The sequence below is a fragment of the Papaver somniferum genome, unplaced genomic scaffold (genome assembly GCF_003573695.1).
Source record: "Papaver somniferum cultivar HN1 unplaced genomic scaffold, ASM357369v1 unplaced-scaffold_10, whole genome shotgun sequence".
Taxonomy (NCBI): domain Eukaryota; kingdom Viridiplantae; phylum Streptophyta; class Magnoliopsida; order Ranunculales; family Papaveraceae; genus Papaver; species Papaver somniferum.
The window spans coordinates 18,089,463-18,106,208 of record NW_020618825.1 but is presented as its reverse complement, the minus strand read 5'-3'; the positions used below and the strand labels follow the sequence as shown (position 1 = coordinate 18,106,208).

The window sequence follows — 16,746 nt, the reverse complement described above, 5'->3', positions numbered from 1 at the left end:
GATTTTAGTGCGTACATAAAAAAGATTGATGCATAATGCAGTATGCATCCATATTTACGGATACATATCAGGTTATGCATCTATTTTCTCGATGCATAAAAGATTGTGCAACAATTTTCTCGATGCCTAACGCATTATACAATCATATTTTCGGATGCCTAACAGGTTATGCATCCATTTTCTCGAATGCATAACATGTTATGCAGATATTATTATAAGTGCATAACGTGTTATGCAACCTTTTTTTTTTGTTGGTTTCAATACTAACAAAAAGTAGCTGCATAACGTGTTATGCAACCATTCTCTGTACTGCATAACAAGTTATGCAAAAAAAAAGGTTGCATAACTTGTCATCCACCTACAATAATAGCTGCATTACGTGTTATGCAACCATTTTCGGGACTGCATAACAAATTATGCAACATATTTTTTTAGATGCATAACACCTGCAGCACAACTTTTTGTCGATCTCCAACCATTGTTAACAACATCTCAACTTCCTTCCCAACATCTTCCAGCATTAAGACCATAACTAACCGACTAATCAATTCAATCAAATTAATGAAAACTCCCTCTAATCCAAATTCTAAGTACGTTCATACAAGATTTAAACATAAGCAACATTTTATCCATATGAACAATTACAACATTCGGTAAGCAAATAAAGAATTAAACAAACATGTTATGTAATGGGGCCTCTGCCATCCCGTTTAATCAACATACACAACATAATGATTGGTTGGTTTCATTTTAGAAAACATAATTATGTCATGAGAACACAATCCAATAAACCATTCTTCAATATACGTATGCATAGTGTTCCTACGGCCTTACCTTGTTTGATTGCTGACCCCCATTCTTCAATAACTGGTCGGTCATGCTTTTTCTCGAACACTTGATGTACGTCACTGACAATGGAGAGGAACTGCACATCAATTCCAACAACAACCTAAATATATAGACGCATCAAAATCATCACAGCAACAATCTTCTTCTCTTATTGTCTAAAAAGTTCCCCCTAAACCTCCAATTACGAATACATCTTGTATGGACTTGATACATTCCACTGTCAAAACCCGTGAAAACTCCCTTGTTTAGCATAATTAATTTCACCAATTTTGCTGGCCATAGGTGAAACCAATTGAACCAGCACATTCGAATTTCTTCTTCAATTAGTTGTAACGCTCACGGAGCTAATACCAGCGAATCCCAATTTAAGACCATAACTAAACGACTAACCAATTCAGCCAATATAAATCTCCACTTCCTTGACCAAACTTCAAAATATAGATTCACACTAAAACCCATGATTCAAACAATCAATAACCCATGATTCAATTCCATAGCATCAAGCAACACCTTTCTTCACCTAATTCATTTGTTCTCAAAATTCAGACCCAATCAAGACACCACCGTAATTATTTTCCCATCTGATTCTTCATCTTTTCCTCCTCAATCTCAATCACTACCACCCAATCTCCATTACCACCACCACCATTACCAGACGAAGTCAGAAAAAATAGTTCAGAGGAGAGGAAGGGGGAGGCGCAGTGATAATGGGATACGAGAGATTGAAGGTTGGAAGAACAGAAAAGACTGAAACCTAATTTTAGAAATTCTGGGTGTGAGAGATATTTTACCCTAGAAAATGGGTGCGCGCCTGAGAATTTCTGAGCGTGGGTTTCATAGTGGGAAGAATCTGTAAAATGGGTCTCCCTGTAGTTTTCACTTTACTATAACATTCCAAAAGAACGGGTTGTTCCAGGAGCGAGCTAGGAGATATGGTTATCGTACTGAAATATGCGAAGGCACCAAATTTTCATAAATCACTTAGGAGTCTACTGTTCATGCCCTTTTCATCGACTGAACGATGTTGATAGATGAAAATAATTAACCCTAAAAAGGGGTAGCTCCTTAACCTACTAAGGGTTTCTCTTAAGAAGAAGGAACTTGGGGGCTAGGTCCAATCCATAAGATAATGGATGGACCTAGCCCCAAGAAGAAGAATCTTGAAATAGTTGGGTCTCATCCCTAACAAAATAGGCCTTTTCTAGTTCCTTGATAACTGAAAAAGAGGAAAGTGGTAGTTTTGTAATATATTAGTCTTATGAGTGTTTATTTAAAGGAGGAGAGGAAGGATTATTATAAAAGGAAAATAAAGGAGATTTATGAGGGGACGTTGAACACATCTCTTTCTCTCTCTCATTCACATTCTCTCTCCATTCATCTCTAAGGGGATGAGTTTGATGTGGCTTGGACTTGCTTCTTCTTCCCGCTTTTATCCTATCAACAAACGAAAATTGAAGTCAAACCCTAAATTTAGATTATTATTTTCTTTACATATAAGATTATTATTTTCTCTCCATTCACCTGCCCTCAGTTTTGAGATTATGGCCCTCGGAGTGAGGGCAGGGCCGGAGCCACGTTTTAAGGAATAGGGTTACAAAAAAAATTCTTTACCCATGTTAGGGTTGGAAAGTGGGAAAAAATTGTCAAAAGGAACTATTATTGGGCTTGGGAGCCAACTGGGTTGGGTGTACAGTTCTTCTAAGCTAGCTCCGCCCCTGAGTGAAGGTCGCACTCGCACAAAACTGGATTTTTCTTTGGCGAACTTAAGTATTCTCGTCTAATTATTATTTTTTGATACTGATTGTCTATGCCAACGAAAGCAAAACAAGAAATAAGAGTTACCAGTGAGTTTTCAGTGACCGGGGGATGAGTTGCTCATACCATATTTGAGACCCATTAACTTTTAAGAGTTCAAATCTACAGGATTATGAAGATAACATGCAGTTGAAATTTCTAAAAGTTTGTAGATTACAAAATGCCTACTGCTATGTGCATACTTACCAGGAAAAAAGTTAGAACTGTGGCAAGTTTTAACTCACCCAACAGTAAATGAACATTTGAAGAACACTTCCTTCATGGAACATCATTTCTTCGACGCTTCAATCAAAATATAATTAGTAGACTTATATAAACCGCAATATGTAAATATGTTAATCGAATTTGTTGCTTTATAGTTACATTTCACTAACTTCACAATTTTACTGGAAGCATTAGCTTGTTAATATGCTAATCTTCATGAAAATCAACAGTGTTCTGAATGCTTGCAATTTCGGACCCGACCATTGAACTGAAGGTGACGGGCGCCCTAGCTTATCTTCCAGAGATAATCTATCTCGGATCATAAATAAACTTAGAATATGTTTCACTATTAAAATATATAAGTTGTTGTAGCTTTATTTGGCCATAACTATATCACTGTTATCGTTTTGAAAATGCATGAAGGATGAAGCTAAATCATCATCGTAACCGGCCTGTAACTCTTACAATGGCTTAAGCATAGTCGCAGTTCCCATATAAACAGATACCACCAGTCGTGCACTTGTTGTTGCACCTCCCACAATGCCTCTTGTCATAGGATAGATTCACACACTTTCCGTTACAACATGTCTCCGTATAGAATTTGCATTTGCTCCTACACGCCCCGCAATTGTCAGGGTCGGATGTTAGATTGACGCACTTATTATTACAACAAGTCGTTCCAGGACTTCCTTCGGCGTAACAAACATTGTCGTTCTTGTTACAGTGTGAGGCAGCTCTTGGGTTTTGAGGTTTCACTTCTTCCTTGAGAAAACGACTTATGCGTTTGGCTTTAGGAGTACTAGTCGATGATAGTATATCATTCTGTTCGTCCCCGCTTGATAAAGAGTATTCTTTTGACGCAACACTTGCTCCTTCTCCTTGATGATCCCCTCCTCCTTGATGATCCCCGCTTGATAAAGAGCAATTGTGATAGCCATGATTATGGCGATAGTGAAGAATGTGTTCTTGTTCATTGCACGATAGAATAAGACTAGTATTAAGAAAATGAAGAGGAGGATATGAATACAATGGAGGTTGATCTTATTATTATGACTATTCAAGATGTTTCTGTTAAGATGGGGTCTTGGGAATTCTGAGGTGTAAAGACTTGGGCGAAGGTTATATATATAGCGATGGTAGGGCGAGAGAGGAGTAAGGTAGAGGCAGTTGACTTTGGCCATGAAGTGTTGCTAAAGGTTTTGTGTCTGCATTTTGAAAACAAAATTCATGATGTATAACATGATACTGTTATTTTAAGTAAAGGAGGATCCAATATGGGTTGACATTTTAGTAACCAAGATACCGAGCATATCACGCGAAGAATTTGGTACATGAACCATGAATAGTAAAAGAAGTTTTGCGTGTCCTTGTTATTAAACCCTGGGAACAATGAGTAAACCAGAAGGTGACCCCTTGGCGTTGGTGGTATTGGCAGATCACAAATGACTCTGTAACATCCATATACTAGAGGATCTGGATATACTTGGAGGATATGGCGTAGAGTCTGTCAAGTATCTCTTTAAAGGGTTTCTCATGACATTTCTCATATACTCGGCACAGGACAATTCTTGGAGCCCCCTGTGTGATTATCAGTGAAAATGGAACCTGACTTGCCAGAATCAAGATAATTGAAGTGCATTTGGCAGAAGGATACTCTAGGACAATTCTTGAAGCCCTGCGTGGTTACCAGTGTTACTGATACTTGACTTACCAGAATCGATATAATCCAAGTGCATTTGGCAGAAGGATGGATGATGAACCAGATCTCTCCAAGATTTGCAGGCTACTTTGCAGTCTAGAACACATTTATTTAGCTGGCAAACGAATTAAAATTTCTAAAATCATCTCTTTTGGAAGAATGTTAAACCTACCCATAGAAATAGTGCAAAAACCCATTGTTTAGAGAGGAGTAATAGACAGTAATAGCCGATTCAGATGATTGATGATAATATCCAACAATTTGGGAGTGTTTACTAGATCCTGGACTACAGCAAAACAGTAAAAACAACATAAATTGCAAGAATAACAGTCTAAAAGTTTTTCACCATGGCTATGAATGAAAACAGTTGTGATGTTATTTCAACAGCAAAGTTCACTTGCATGGGTTATGCCATTCCACACAAGCATAGTGGGACATTTTCACGAAAAATAAGTGCAACACATGTTCCATAAATAATCTTTACACCCCTTTGGGAGGGCTAATCTTTACATGCACCAAGAAAATGTGCACTAGATTGATAAAAATCCTTGTCCTGAGTACTTTTTTAGATTAAAAAAATAAAAAAAAGTTTCAGAAGTTTCCAGAAATCATTTTGCAGAACTAATGCAGAATACGATGTAAAATGCTACATGGGAAGAAATAGACTTAAATCACATTCCAAACCCAAACACTGCCCGAATCCGGCCAAAGATGAGATCCCTCCAGCCTCTTTCTGTATTCTCCACCACAGTTGCATTCCCATATCTACAAAATAAACATACAGATCAATATAAACACACTTCACCAACTACATCGTTACAACATTACAAACAACTAAAACTGCTCGCAGTTCTTATATTCTTGATAAAGATCTAAATTCAGTGACTGTCACATCAAGCACACACCACCATCTTATTCCTGATTTTGCAGAATTCTGCAAGAACACTAGGTGCCAGAGCTGGTACTATGAGAGCTAGGGACTCCGAACAAGCAGAGTAATTAGCACTTTTTGAGACCCTTCAGGTTAGGTGGAAGGGACGCAATTGTGAAATAAAGTAGTTTGTTAGGGTGGTCGTAAACTAGTAGATGCAGCTGGTGATAAGTGGGACAGCTTTAGACTCATAAATGAATGTAAATCTCTCTTTCTATCTAACCCAACATTTTGAGTGATGTTCTGTACCTAGAAACCAGCATCAGAGTAACTGATGCTATAGCTAAGTTTTTAAATGTAAACTAATGAAATCCAGTTTTGGTCTACTCCCAGTATATGTCACATCCTCATGAAGACCACCCTACTCTACAATCACAATCTAGTGAAGATAAGATGCAGGGTAGTTGCAGCTACTGCCAATAAGGTTTAGTGGTGATAAGTGAAACTTAGACTTGTAAATAAATGTGTCTCTTTTTTCTGTACCTAAAAACCAGCATCAGAGTATGCTAAGTTTCCAAGTGTAAACCAATGCAATCCGGATTTGGTCTATTCCAGTATCAGTCACATCCTCATGAAGATCCTACTCTACAATTACAATCTAGTAATGCAATTTCTTTTTAACAAAAAAGATAAAAGAAATCAAGAGAAACAAACACAATGCCAAACCGAACCTGTCTTCCTCAGGAACTTCAGCATGCACCAAATTGATCACAGTAACTCCAGTTTCAGGCTCATCAAATGTAATCCTCACCTGCAACAAACAGAAAATCAATATCTAATCTACAACCAATCAATTTAGTTAAAAAAACAAACCCGAAGAAACGCGCATATATTACCGTAGAGTAAATTCCATCAGCCCAATTCCCAAACCTCCATTTCCAAGCAATCAATTTCCCATCTTCAAGTTCCAAATTAGTCCCAATAACAGACCCATCAAACAAACTAAACTCCCCACCAACTTCCTTACTTATCTTCGCATTACTCTGCGTAAAACCCTTCCATCTATTCTCATCCATCAAAATCTCAAACAAATCCTTTGCCCTACAATTATACTTCTCTTTCAAAGTAATCTTCTTAAACCCCTTCTTCCCTTCCTTCTTCTTCTCACTAGTAGCTGCAGCAGCAATAGCAACATCCTTCTTCACAGCAGGTGCCGCCGCAGCAGTATTCGCCCTCGCAGTCGCAGATTTCGCCACATTCGTCTTCTTCACTTCCAATTCATCCTTACACGGCCCCCCTTTCGCCATACTCTGCACATAAACCCTAACTTTCTCTTTCACAACCGGCACCCCTTTCGCAACAAAAGCATCCTTCAATCTCTTCCCAATCTCAGTCCCATCCTCTTTCACCTTCACCTTAATCTCAGGATCTTCATCAGCATTCTCATCAGCTAAATAAGGAATATGAACTTGCCCTTCGATTTTCATCAGAGATTCATTCTCACTACCCTTAGCCTCACCAATCCAACTCAAAGTTATATCAAGTTCATAACCTGGGATGATTTTACCTTTCCGGACATTCACGTACGCTTCTCCGGTGACGATATCCACTTTTTTGGTCTTGATGTAGAGATTCGATTCGCCGTCTAAGATTGTGAGATTTGAGAGAAGTTTGTTGAGGAGATTCTTTGACCATTCTAGACAATCAGTTTCTGCCCAGTGCCAGTTATGTACGTTTGTACCGTCTGGTCTGTCTTTTACAATCCAGCGACTGTCTCCTTCGCCTAATTTCGCCATGGATGCTGTGATTGCTAGATTGATGAGGGTGAAATTAACAGAGTGATTTGCAGAAGTGAGGTAAAGGGTTTTGATTTGAGAGATTTAGGGTGCGAATGATGTAGAAAAGATGGAAAATCGGAAAATAATCTGGACTTTTATAAACCCTAATTTGGGGGAGTTCTTTTAGAGGGTTCTGTTCTGATTTCTAGTGGGAGAAGGATCTCGATTCTCGACAATATAAGAAGGTCTAAAAAAGGGAAAGTCAAGAAGAGGCCCGGAATTTTAAATAGGGCCGCACGAACCGGGCCTTGTCATGAGTACTTGCGAATGAACGATTTGTTGGGCACCACTGTTCTTTTAGGGACCATGATTTGATTAGGCCACCTTCCCTATAGTTATAAGGAGTGTCCTAAAAAGTGGAGATGACTAGTTTATCCTTCAACCTAATTAATTATAATAAATCTACAACTTCTTCTTCCTCTATTCCACAATTTTTCTTCTTTTTTTTCATCAATTTATGATCATCTAAACCTGATCATATACAAATCTAATCAAAATCATCAAATTTTCTCCGTCGTCGATTCATTAACTTTCTATTGTCGATTAATCAATCTTTTGTAAACATATCCGTCCATAAATATTTTCCTACAAACCCATTACTTGTAATTTGTCTATGATTGAAATATTGAGCAGTAGTCATCAAAATATGTTGAATATGGAGGTTACAGTAGTAAGTTCGGTCATGATAATTTTGAAAAAAAAAACCCTAGTTTTACAATGAAACTTTTAAACACGAAGAACACTTCGGCTAAGAATTGCTTTTTGTTCTTAACTGAACGCCTGAGTTCGGTTGAGTCGGAAAAAAAAATTCTAAACCGAACTCTTCTCTGTATAGCCAAATGTTGAATTCAGTTAAATCGCAAAAATAAATTCCTAACCGAACTTTACTCTGAAAACCTATATAATGGAGTTCGATAAAGTGACAATTTTTTTATGCTAATCGAACGAAGAATTCGGAAGTATTTTATAATCGTTCTGATCATGCCGAACCTATAGATTTTAAGTGCATGGAAAAACTAAGGATTCTGATGAATGACTGGTTCGTATAGATTTTGCGATCCTACTGATCGTATTTTTGATAGTGGTAAATAGAGTTGTCGTTCACTCGGACTTAGTTGAGATTGATTCTAGGTTTAAATATAAAAATAAGAAATTATATAAAAAATATGTCACGGGATGAAAAATTCACTGGGACCCGGGATTTCATTGTTTTTCATATTCAAGTGGTTCAGAAATTAATCCTAGGCAATTATAGCTCCAAACACAAGAAATATTAACTCTATTCTTTGCCAAAATAGATTTCGTAAAACATTAATTGTAAATTACAAGCATAGTGTATCAAAAGCACCTAAGACTAAGCATACACTATGAAACAAGATAACAATTGATTAATAGAAATCATAAATCATTTATAATCGGTGCAAAAAGTAAATAAGGAATTAATTAAATTTACTACATGATGAAATTCACCTTCGTCCGTCGTCCCAGCGATGGGGTCTAGCTCATCATGTTGAGAACCCTCTCAAAGAATTTATTTATGCTCAAAAATGGTTTACAAACGATGAAAAGGGGAGAAATGATGAAAAACCGGGTTTGTAACAATTATGCCTGTTATAAACTAACTGTTACAAAGAACGATACAACTAATGTGTCACTGTAGCATGAACGACTGTTTACATGCGTCTTATGTTCTTCGTGTTCATCAATGGCAGCAACAGCAGGTTTCTCAAACTTGATTTCTCTCCATTCTGTTCTTCCCCCTAACGCTCCATACCCTTATCTGACTCCAAACTCGGCTATAAATACACCACAGGACCATCAATCTCTCGAGTAAATACCAGAAAATATCGTATTAAAGTTTAGGAGATTTTATTCTCCTTTCCTCTATTATACACGTCTGAGTTGTCCGAAACTTTTCAAACTCTCTCTGGATTGGATAGAAACAAATTTTCAGAGAATATATCCTCTTAAATCCCACGTAATATGCTCTTATAACTCAAGCGTAATCAGAGAATATTTGTTACCCTGTTTAACGCAACAACCATTCATGGGAAGATTTTATTCCTTGTTCTCCTTCCAAAAACACGTCCTGTGACCTATTGATTAAGTGGCAACATAATCGCAGCATAATATCCATGAAAATCTCCCAGAAATCTTTCCCAAAATCTCGTGCAGTGGTGAAATATTTTCCGCCGAGAAATGATTTTCAAATGAAGAAGAAGGGGGTGCCCCCTATCTAGAGTAGGGGCGCTTTAACAGCAGGGGTGCCCTGGGGTGGCCCTTATCCAAAATGAGGGTGCCTTTAGTACTTTTCCGGGGGTGCCACAAGCAACTTTTCGAGCCGAATTTTCCAAAAATGTTTTATTCCCAAAAATACCTACAAACACATAAAATACCATAATAAGTACGAAATCGGGTACCAACAATACAGAACATTGAGGACAAATTAGACACAAAAATGTGTTTATCACCTACCGAACTATGTTGTTTAAAGTTCGGTTACAACATGGTCGAGTCGACTGAACCGAACAAAACTCTGTAAACTTAAGCATAATAGTTCAGTTACATTTGATTTTCATCAGCTAGCCGAACAAACAAAAACTCCATTAAAGCTCTGGCTCGGTTACCCGTGTATTTTGGATTTATTAACCGAACTGCATTTGCAGAATTGCAGAAAGTTCGGTTACATATTTTTCGTATAATATAACAGAACTATGTTGACCTAGTTGAAATTTTTTATTACAATTTTCATTTTGAAGATATTTTATGCCATTTATAGCGACATTAACTAATCTACAAGCATACCTCGGAACCCACATGATGTTTTTTCTCCATATTCACCCATCTCAAAATAATTTTTTTCTCCATCTTCTTCTACTACTTTAGTCACTCAATAATTCTACTTCTTTAAAAAAAATCATTTATTAATATAACCTTAACCAATGATTAATTACACTAACTAATCATTACACAAAAATATCTGGAGGGCAGTTTTGGTATTAAAATAAGTATATTGATAAGGGGTGTCCTCATATTACTTCAAATAACTTACCAAAAATAAAATAATGGTCCCTTCCAAAAAAAAAAAAGGTAAAAGAAAGAAAAAAGAGTGGTACCCAAAATATCGTTCTTGGGAAAGGAAAACAAAATCGCCCGGTGCTGATGGGCCTTAAACCAGTCAAGCCAACATTCAAAAATTATACCACCCTACTAAGGTGAGAAGTGACAATAAAATTTTTTTATTATTAGATGATGATCTACGCCTATTTTATAAAGATTAGAGAAGTTCTTATGGAATGAACAAACTCCAAGTTTGTTCATTTTGCTCCCACTATGGACTCAACAAACATGAAAATTGGATGTTCAAATCAACAAATTTTTTGATCTGAAGATTGAGTCGGAAAACTCAGCGTGCGCTTGAGGGAAGTTCGGGTGATGGTGGGAAAAACGCTGGAGTTGGAAGGAAGATCGCTGGAGTTGGAAGGAAGATCGCCGTGGAGTGAAGAAAAAACGCCCCCGCTTTTCTCTCTCCAAAACCCGGTTATTATATTTAGGTTTTATTTTTTATTATTTGTTTTATTAGTTAAATATTCCGTGGGACCCAACTCTTATTAGTTTATATAAATAAAACTAGATATAACCCGTGACGTAACGGCACGACATGATAAGGTATAATTTTGTATCATAATAATTTTAAATAATTACCACACACTATCATAACACGAAACCTGAGTACTGCAGGTTTGTTTTCAAGGCTATCATGGATTCTCGAAAAGGAAGCAAATACGTTATGGGCAACGGTTTTTGTAGGGTTGCAGCTAACCATGTTTGACATGTTGATATTCTTAAAGCAAAAGAAATCACCAGGAAAATAAGTTGGGAATGAGTTTAAAATGAGTGAATGTGGGTGGTTAAAGAAATACGGTCCTCTATTTATACATGTTGATTGCTTAATTGTAATTAGTGGCACATTAAAAAATTTAACGTTTTTATTTTTTAATGGATTATTATGGGTTAATCATAAAGGAGCAGACGTTTCGTCCATGCAGACCTTATAGCATGAACAATGTTATCTTATTTATGGGTAAAAAAGGGTAAATAGAGGAGGAAAATAAGTGAATAAATCAAAGTCAGCCCTAATTCCGGTCATATATAAGGGAGGAGAACTGTTTATGGTCTAATCAAAAGAAAGAGAAAGTGAACTGTGAGCTGTAACATTTCCTTTTTTAGTACAACATTCATTTAACATTTCCTTTTTTGAGCACGGAAATAAGTCTCTAGACCTTACCCGATGCATAGGACAAATTTTGACCCCAATTATGATGAAACTTTTGTAACGTATTCTTTTTTATTGTGTTGTGGATCACCGAAAAAACTAAGAAAGAAAAAACTTGATTCCATCAAAAAGACATGAGTTTTTCCATTAGAAGATTTGCTCCCAAGGATAAATAAATAACTTGATTCCATATCCCATTATCAGTAGAGGAGTGGTTTCTAATAACCTGTGTATATGTTTGGATGGGTTTCACCATTAAGTTTCTATACATGTATATGTGTACACACTATTTTTCAATTGTTGATCAGGATTAAAATACTCATGGCATTAAAATCCGATGAAAAGATAGTTATGATCTTGATCAAGAATGCTCAAATGTTCCCAGGAATAATCTGATGAAAAGATAGTCATGATATGGATGAAAACGGGGTTCATCTTTCGATTGGTTAAATGTCTCATTGATGGATGCATTTATGTGCCTATTTTGGTCTCGATTTTATATATTGTTAGTACCCATATTTGTATTTATTTCGGCTTTTTATGTCTTTGTAGGTGTTTTTGGAGAAATAAACATGTGTGGGAAAATTGGCTCTAAAAGCGGTATATGTGCTCGTGAGAGAAAATCCCTAAAGACACCCCTTATTTGGATAAGGGGCATCTCAATTACTAAGGGGCACTCACTTGCTATTTACGCCCCGTGACACCCCAAGTGTTAAAGACACCCAGCAGCAGGATAAGGGGCATCATCTTCTACATTTGAATCCTGAAATTTTGGCGGGAAAAATGGATATTCACAGACAGATTTAGGGCTAGATAATTGGAGCTGTATCAGGGAGATTCAACTAGAGATATTGATGGGTTGGACGTCTGACGAATAGACAGGGTTGGTATGGTTTTTATAATCGATCAAACTGGATTGGATCGTTGGGTTTTCGATAAACATGGAGAAGAACAAAAATTCACCGGCGAACTTTCTATTTTGGTTTTGGACGAAATCTATTCGAGTTCTCACGTGCAGTTAGATTGGTATCGAGTGCTTTTAGATAAACAGGGAAGGTAGTTGGATAGTTTTGGTTAAAGAAGAAATGATTTATATGTTTACTCGATAATCCACCAAGGAGAGTTTCACGGGTGTACAAGTTGTATTTGAAAATTACGTGGGAACGGGAGAAGATATTCTACATAGATTCGATTCTATCAAGTTCTATATTTGTTTGGATATCAACAGACGTGGAAAGAAGGGAGAAAACAGGAATTGTCGTAGCTTGGCCGGAAAGAAAAAACATATATTTTTGGAGATTTCTTCGAGAATCAATAACTCTTTTGAGTATATATAGGTTACTGGGAAGTTTACCAGGGCTCGGTCGAGAGTTTGGGGTCGATAGAATCGGAGCAGAGAAGCGCAGGTGAAGTCGTAGGAATATTCACCTACTGCTGGTGAAGAAGAGAAGATGAAGAACATTGGACAGGCGAGGACAGTCGCAGCGGCAGTCTTATTCAAACAGCACAACAGAAGTATCGATGTTCAACAGACACGTATCATAAGCTTGTCATCTTTTCTCTGTAATAGTTCAACACCCGTTGTAACAGATGTTTGTAATGTTACTACAACGTTGCAAACTGTCTGTTTTATTACTTTTCCCTTGTTTTTCACCTATTTGAGCTATGAACAACTATTTTGAGCACGTGAATAATATGAGGAGCTAAACCCCAACACTGGGATGACGGAGGAAGCCACATCTCATGCCTGTGGTAATTATATTTAATTCTTTCATGACTTTTTGCATGGATTATTAATTGTTTTATGGTTATTATTGAATGGTTGTGATTTCAATTGATGGGTTATACTTAGGTTAAATCTTTTGATATCCCATGCTTTAGATTTACAGTCGTTGCTTTTCAAAAATCTACCTTGGCAAAGAAACAGAGTCAATATTCTATTTGAGCTATAATTGTCTAGAATAAATATATGAATCGCATGAATAAATTTATTGGTGGGATCCTGAGTCCCAAAATCAATATTTACATGTCCGAGTTGAACGAATCTTATTTACCACTTCTACAACACATCACTCATTCGAAAATAAACTTGTTATGGATGCTAGAAAATGATTGTTCTACATTGTAACTATAATTTTTACATGAGTCCCAAAATCAATTTTTACATTGTTCTACTTGTTATGGATGCATGAATAAATTTATTGGTGGAATCCTGAGTCCCAAAATCAATCTTTACATGTCCGAGTTGAACGAATCTTATTTACCACTTCTACAACACATCACTCATTCGAAAATAAACTTGTTATGGATGCTAGAAAATGATTTTTCTACATTGTAACTATAATTTTTTTTTTGTAGGTTGACGAAAATAGAGTTATTCGATTCCTAAATTAAAATCATGCCTATGACGTAAGAGTACACTATAGGTGAGTTATTTTTTATGAATGCTTGCTAGAAAATGATTGTTCCACATTGTAACTATAATGTATATATACTTATTTTTTGCAGGATTATGGAAATTTCTCCATCAAAACTTTAACAAGGAAAAACTCAGTGGGACAATACCTTGGTACAACTCTTCACATGTAGTAATTCACATGTTGTATTGTATTTTACATGTAGTTCATCACATGCAATACGATCTTCAAAGATCGACGAGTCTAAGTTAATTGTCTCGTTAAAACTTTTTCAGGAAAACCCCTGAGGGACAAAACCTGAACTAAAGAAAAAGAGTACAATATTAATTAAACTTAGAACATAGGTGGATGCGTACACGTTGCCTCATTAAAACCTTGACAAGGAAAACCCAGTGGGATAAAACTTTGACGAAGGGAAAAGAGCACAACGTGGCAGATGCAAGTAAAGGTGATCTGTTGCACATGATCACTTTGCTCCATTGAAGTTGACTAGTTGCTTCACAACTCCTAAGGAAGAAAATCCTCGTGAGAGAGACAATAGCCTTAGCTGGGAAATTGTATTCCCGGTATTTGTTGTTGTCTCATTGAAAACCTTTCCGAGCAACAAAACCCTGCGGGAAAAGTAACCTCGGTGAAGGAAAAGAGTTCAACACAATATTAGATTCTCACCCTGATGTCAGACAATTTTCATTAGTCTACTGCAGTCAAAAAGAGTTTATCACACATTACTTTGGTGACTTGAATGTTTATAAGACCCTGTTGTCGATTCTGGAAATTACGTTGCTTAACAAACTATCGCCGTTCATTTCTTTGATTCAAATATTTTCAATCATATCAACGCGATCTTTATGTCTTCAACGTTCAACATTCTTGATGTTTTTAAGTGTTGTCTCGCTAAAAACCTTGTCGAGTAACAAAACCTTTTGGGAAAAACTATTCTCGATCGAAGGGAAAAATAGTACAACACAACTTCAATTTCGAAGTAAAAACATATCGACATCATATCCTTGGATCCTCCCCTTATGTAGGAATCTCCCCCTGATTACTTTCAGAGTTTCTCAACACTGTTCCTTTAGTCATATACTTTTCGAAGCTGAATATCGGTAATGACAAGAAAATAGTCTACCATACCTCCCCCTGATTACTTTCGTTGGAGAAGATATTATTATTCTTTCATAATCAATAAACTTTGGATTGCACCTTCGTTAGCATTCCTTTTTAATGTCTTTGTAGGGATAAAACAAATTTATGTCAATGATTACTTTTAAGTACATGATTACATTCATTATACCATTCCAATGACGTTGCGTTGGCGCTGAGCTATATCTAGCTAACAAGTTCCCTGAGGATGTAAAATTTAATCGAGAATATTATTATACTAAGAATAACAATGTGTCTATTTTACTTAGAAATGAGAATTTCATCTCCAAATACATATTCGTCATCTTCCTTTAGATGAAATGGTCACACATTTATATTTGAACCTCGACTAATCATGGGAGTGCTATCAGGATGCATGTCTTTGTTAAATTGCCTGACAACTTTAGACATATACAAACTGGTGGAATAATATCCCACAAGCTTAATACTTGGTCGAGTTCCCTAGATTTTACATCTCAAATTCGGATTTTAAATCGCTTTTAAGGTCTCTTATTACAGAGTACCCATCATGTCTGTACCGTCGACATAAATAGCTACAATTCCAAATTAGGAACTTTCTTGTGAATACGCAAGAAAAAATAATTTATTTGTCTATCCCCTCCAAATCAAATAGCCACTTAGACGGGTATACCACTTACGCCTGATTGCTTCAATCTCTAAGTGAATGTTCTTTCTGATTGTAAACGCACTCTATGGTTTAGAGTTACTTGATTTGGGAAACAAAAGTATATCAAGTAATTTTGTAAATATTTTCTATCTCTTAATTCTTTCAAAGATACGTAACAACCACATACATATGCTGCATTTCAAGTCCTTTTGAAATTACCAAGCTAACTAAGTAGCGGAACTCTATAACGTTCATTACAAGAGAACAATTCCAGGGCTTTGTGAGAAACCTCGCGCCACAAGGAGAGTCTTTTTACTTTAAGACTACTTTCTTCTCATTATGCTTTATGACAAATTAATTATGTATGTCCAATAGACTTTACACTTGGTTGGTTAGCACTACCACACCAAATACCTGTATATTTGCCAAAGAACTAAGTTCTACCTGGATTGTGTAGGCCAAATGTGCTATTTATTTGAAATTAATCAAAATAAAGAATGGTTCGATCTCATTGTGCTCTATTCTGGAGCAACTATTTATGGATTATATCATCAATGTGCGCGCATGATTCTTCCATTGACTCATGTGCATTCTCATAATCCGGCAGGATTTCATTGTTCTCTAGAATCATTTAAAACTTCAGAGCGTCCATATTCAGAGACAATCAAATGAGATGATTTCATTAATGATACAAATTAGGTTATGCCTTACTCATCTACTTACTTTCTAGGTGAGCATTGATCAAACCTGGTGGTTGATAAACGCATTTATGTGTCTATTTTGTTCTCAATGTTCTGTATTGTTAGACTCGATTAAATACTTATTGTGTTATTTTATGTTTTTGTAGATGTTTTTGGAAAAATAAGCTGTTGCGGCGAAATTGGCTCGAAAAGTGGTGTTTTACACCCTAGGATAGAGTACTAAAGACACCCCAGAAATGCACCGGAGGAACCCAGAAAAATTACTAAAGGCACCCCAAGGGACATGTGTTATTTGGACTCCAGCAACG

General features: G+C 36.5%; 1 protein-coding gene across 1 annotated transcript; it reads right to left on the bottom strand.

Annotated features, from left to right (window-relative positions):
• Window positions 1-4,921: 4,921 nt before the first annotated feature.
• On the bottom strand, window positions 4,922-7,425 carry LOC113326819 (activator of 90 kDa heat shock protein ATPase homolog). Its single transcript, XM_026574493.1, has 3 exons — window positions 6,335-7,425; window positions 6,170-6,249; window positions 4,922-5,332 (listed from the first exon to the last, which is right to left on the bottom strand). Exons 1-3 carry the CDS (start codon window positions 7,232-7,234, stop codon window positions 5,239-5,241), a joined length of 1,074 nt encoding a protein of 357 aa, XP_026430278.1. The 5' UTR covers window positions 7,235-7,425; the 3' UTR covers window positions 4,922-5,238.
• Window positions 7,426-16,746: the final 9,321 nt, after the last annotated feature.

Bases quoted from the DNA above. Each gene is read 5' to 3' on its own strand.
- LOC113326819 (XM_026574493.1), bottom strand. From the start codon at position 7,234: ATGGCGAAATTAGGCGAAGGAGACAGTCGCTGGATTGTAAAAGACAGA. The intron at 6,250-6,334 runs GTAATATATGCG...TGTTTGTTGCAG, and splicing joins CTGATGGAATTTACTCTACG to GTGAGGATTACATTTGATGA. The intron at 5,333-6,169 runs GTTCGGTTTGGC...TTTATTTTGTAG, and splicing joins GAAGTTCCTGAGGAAGACAG to ATATGGGAATGCAACTGTGG.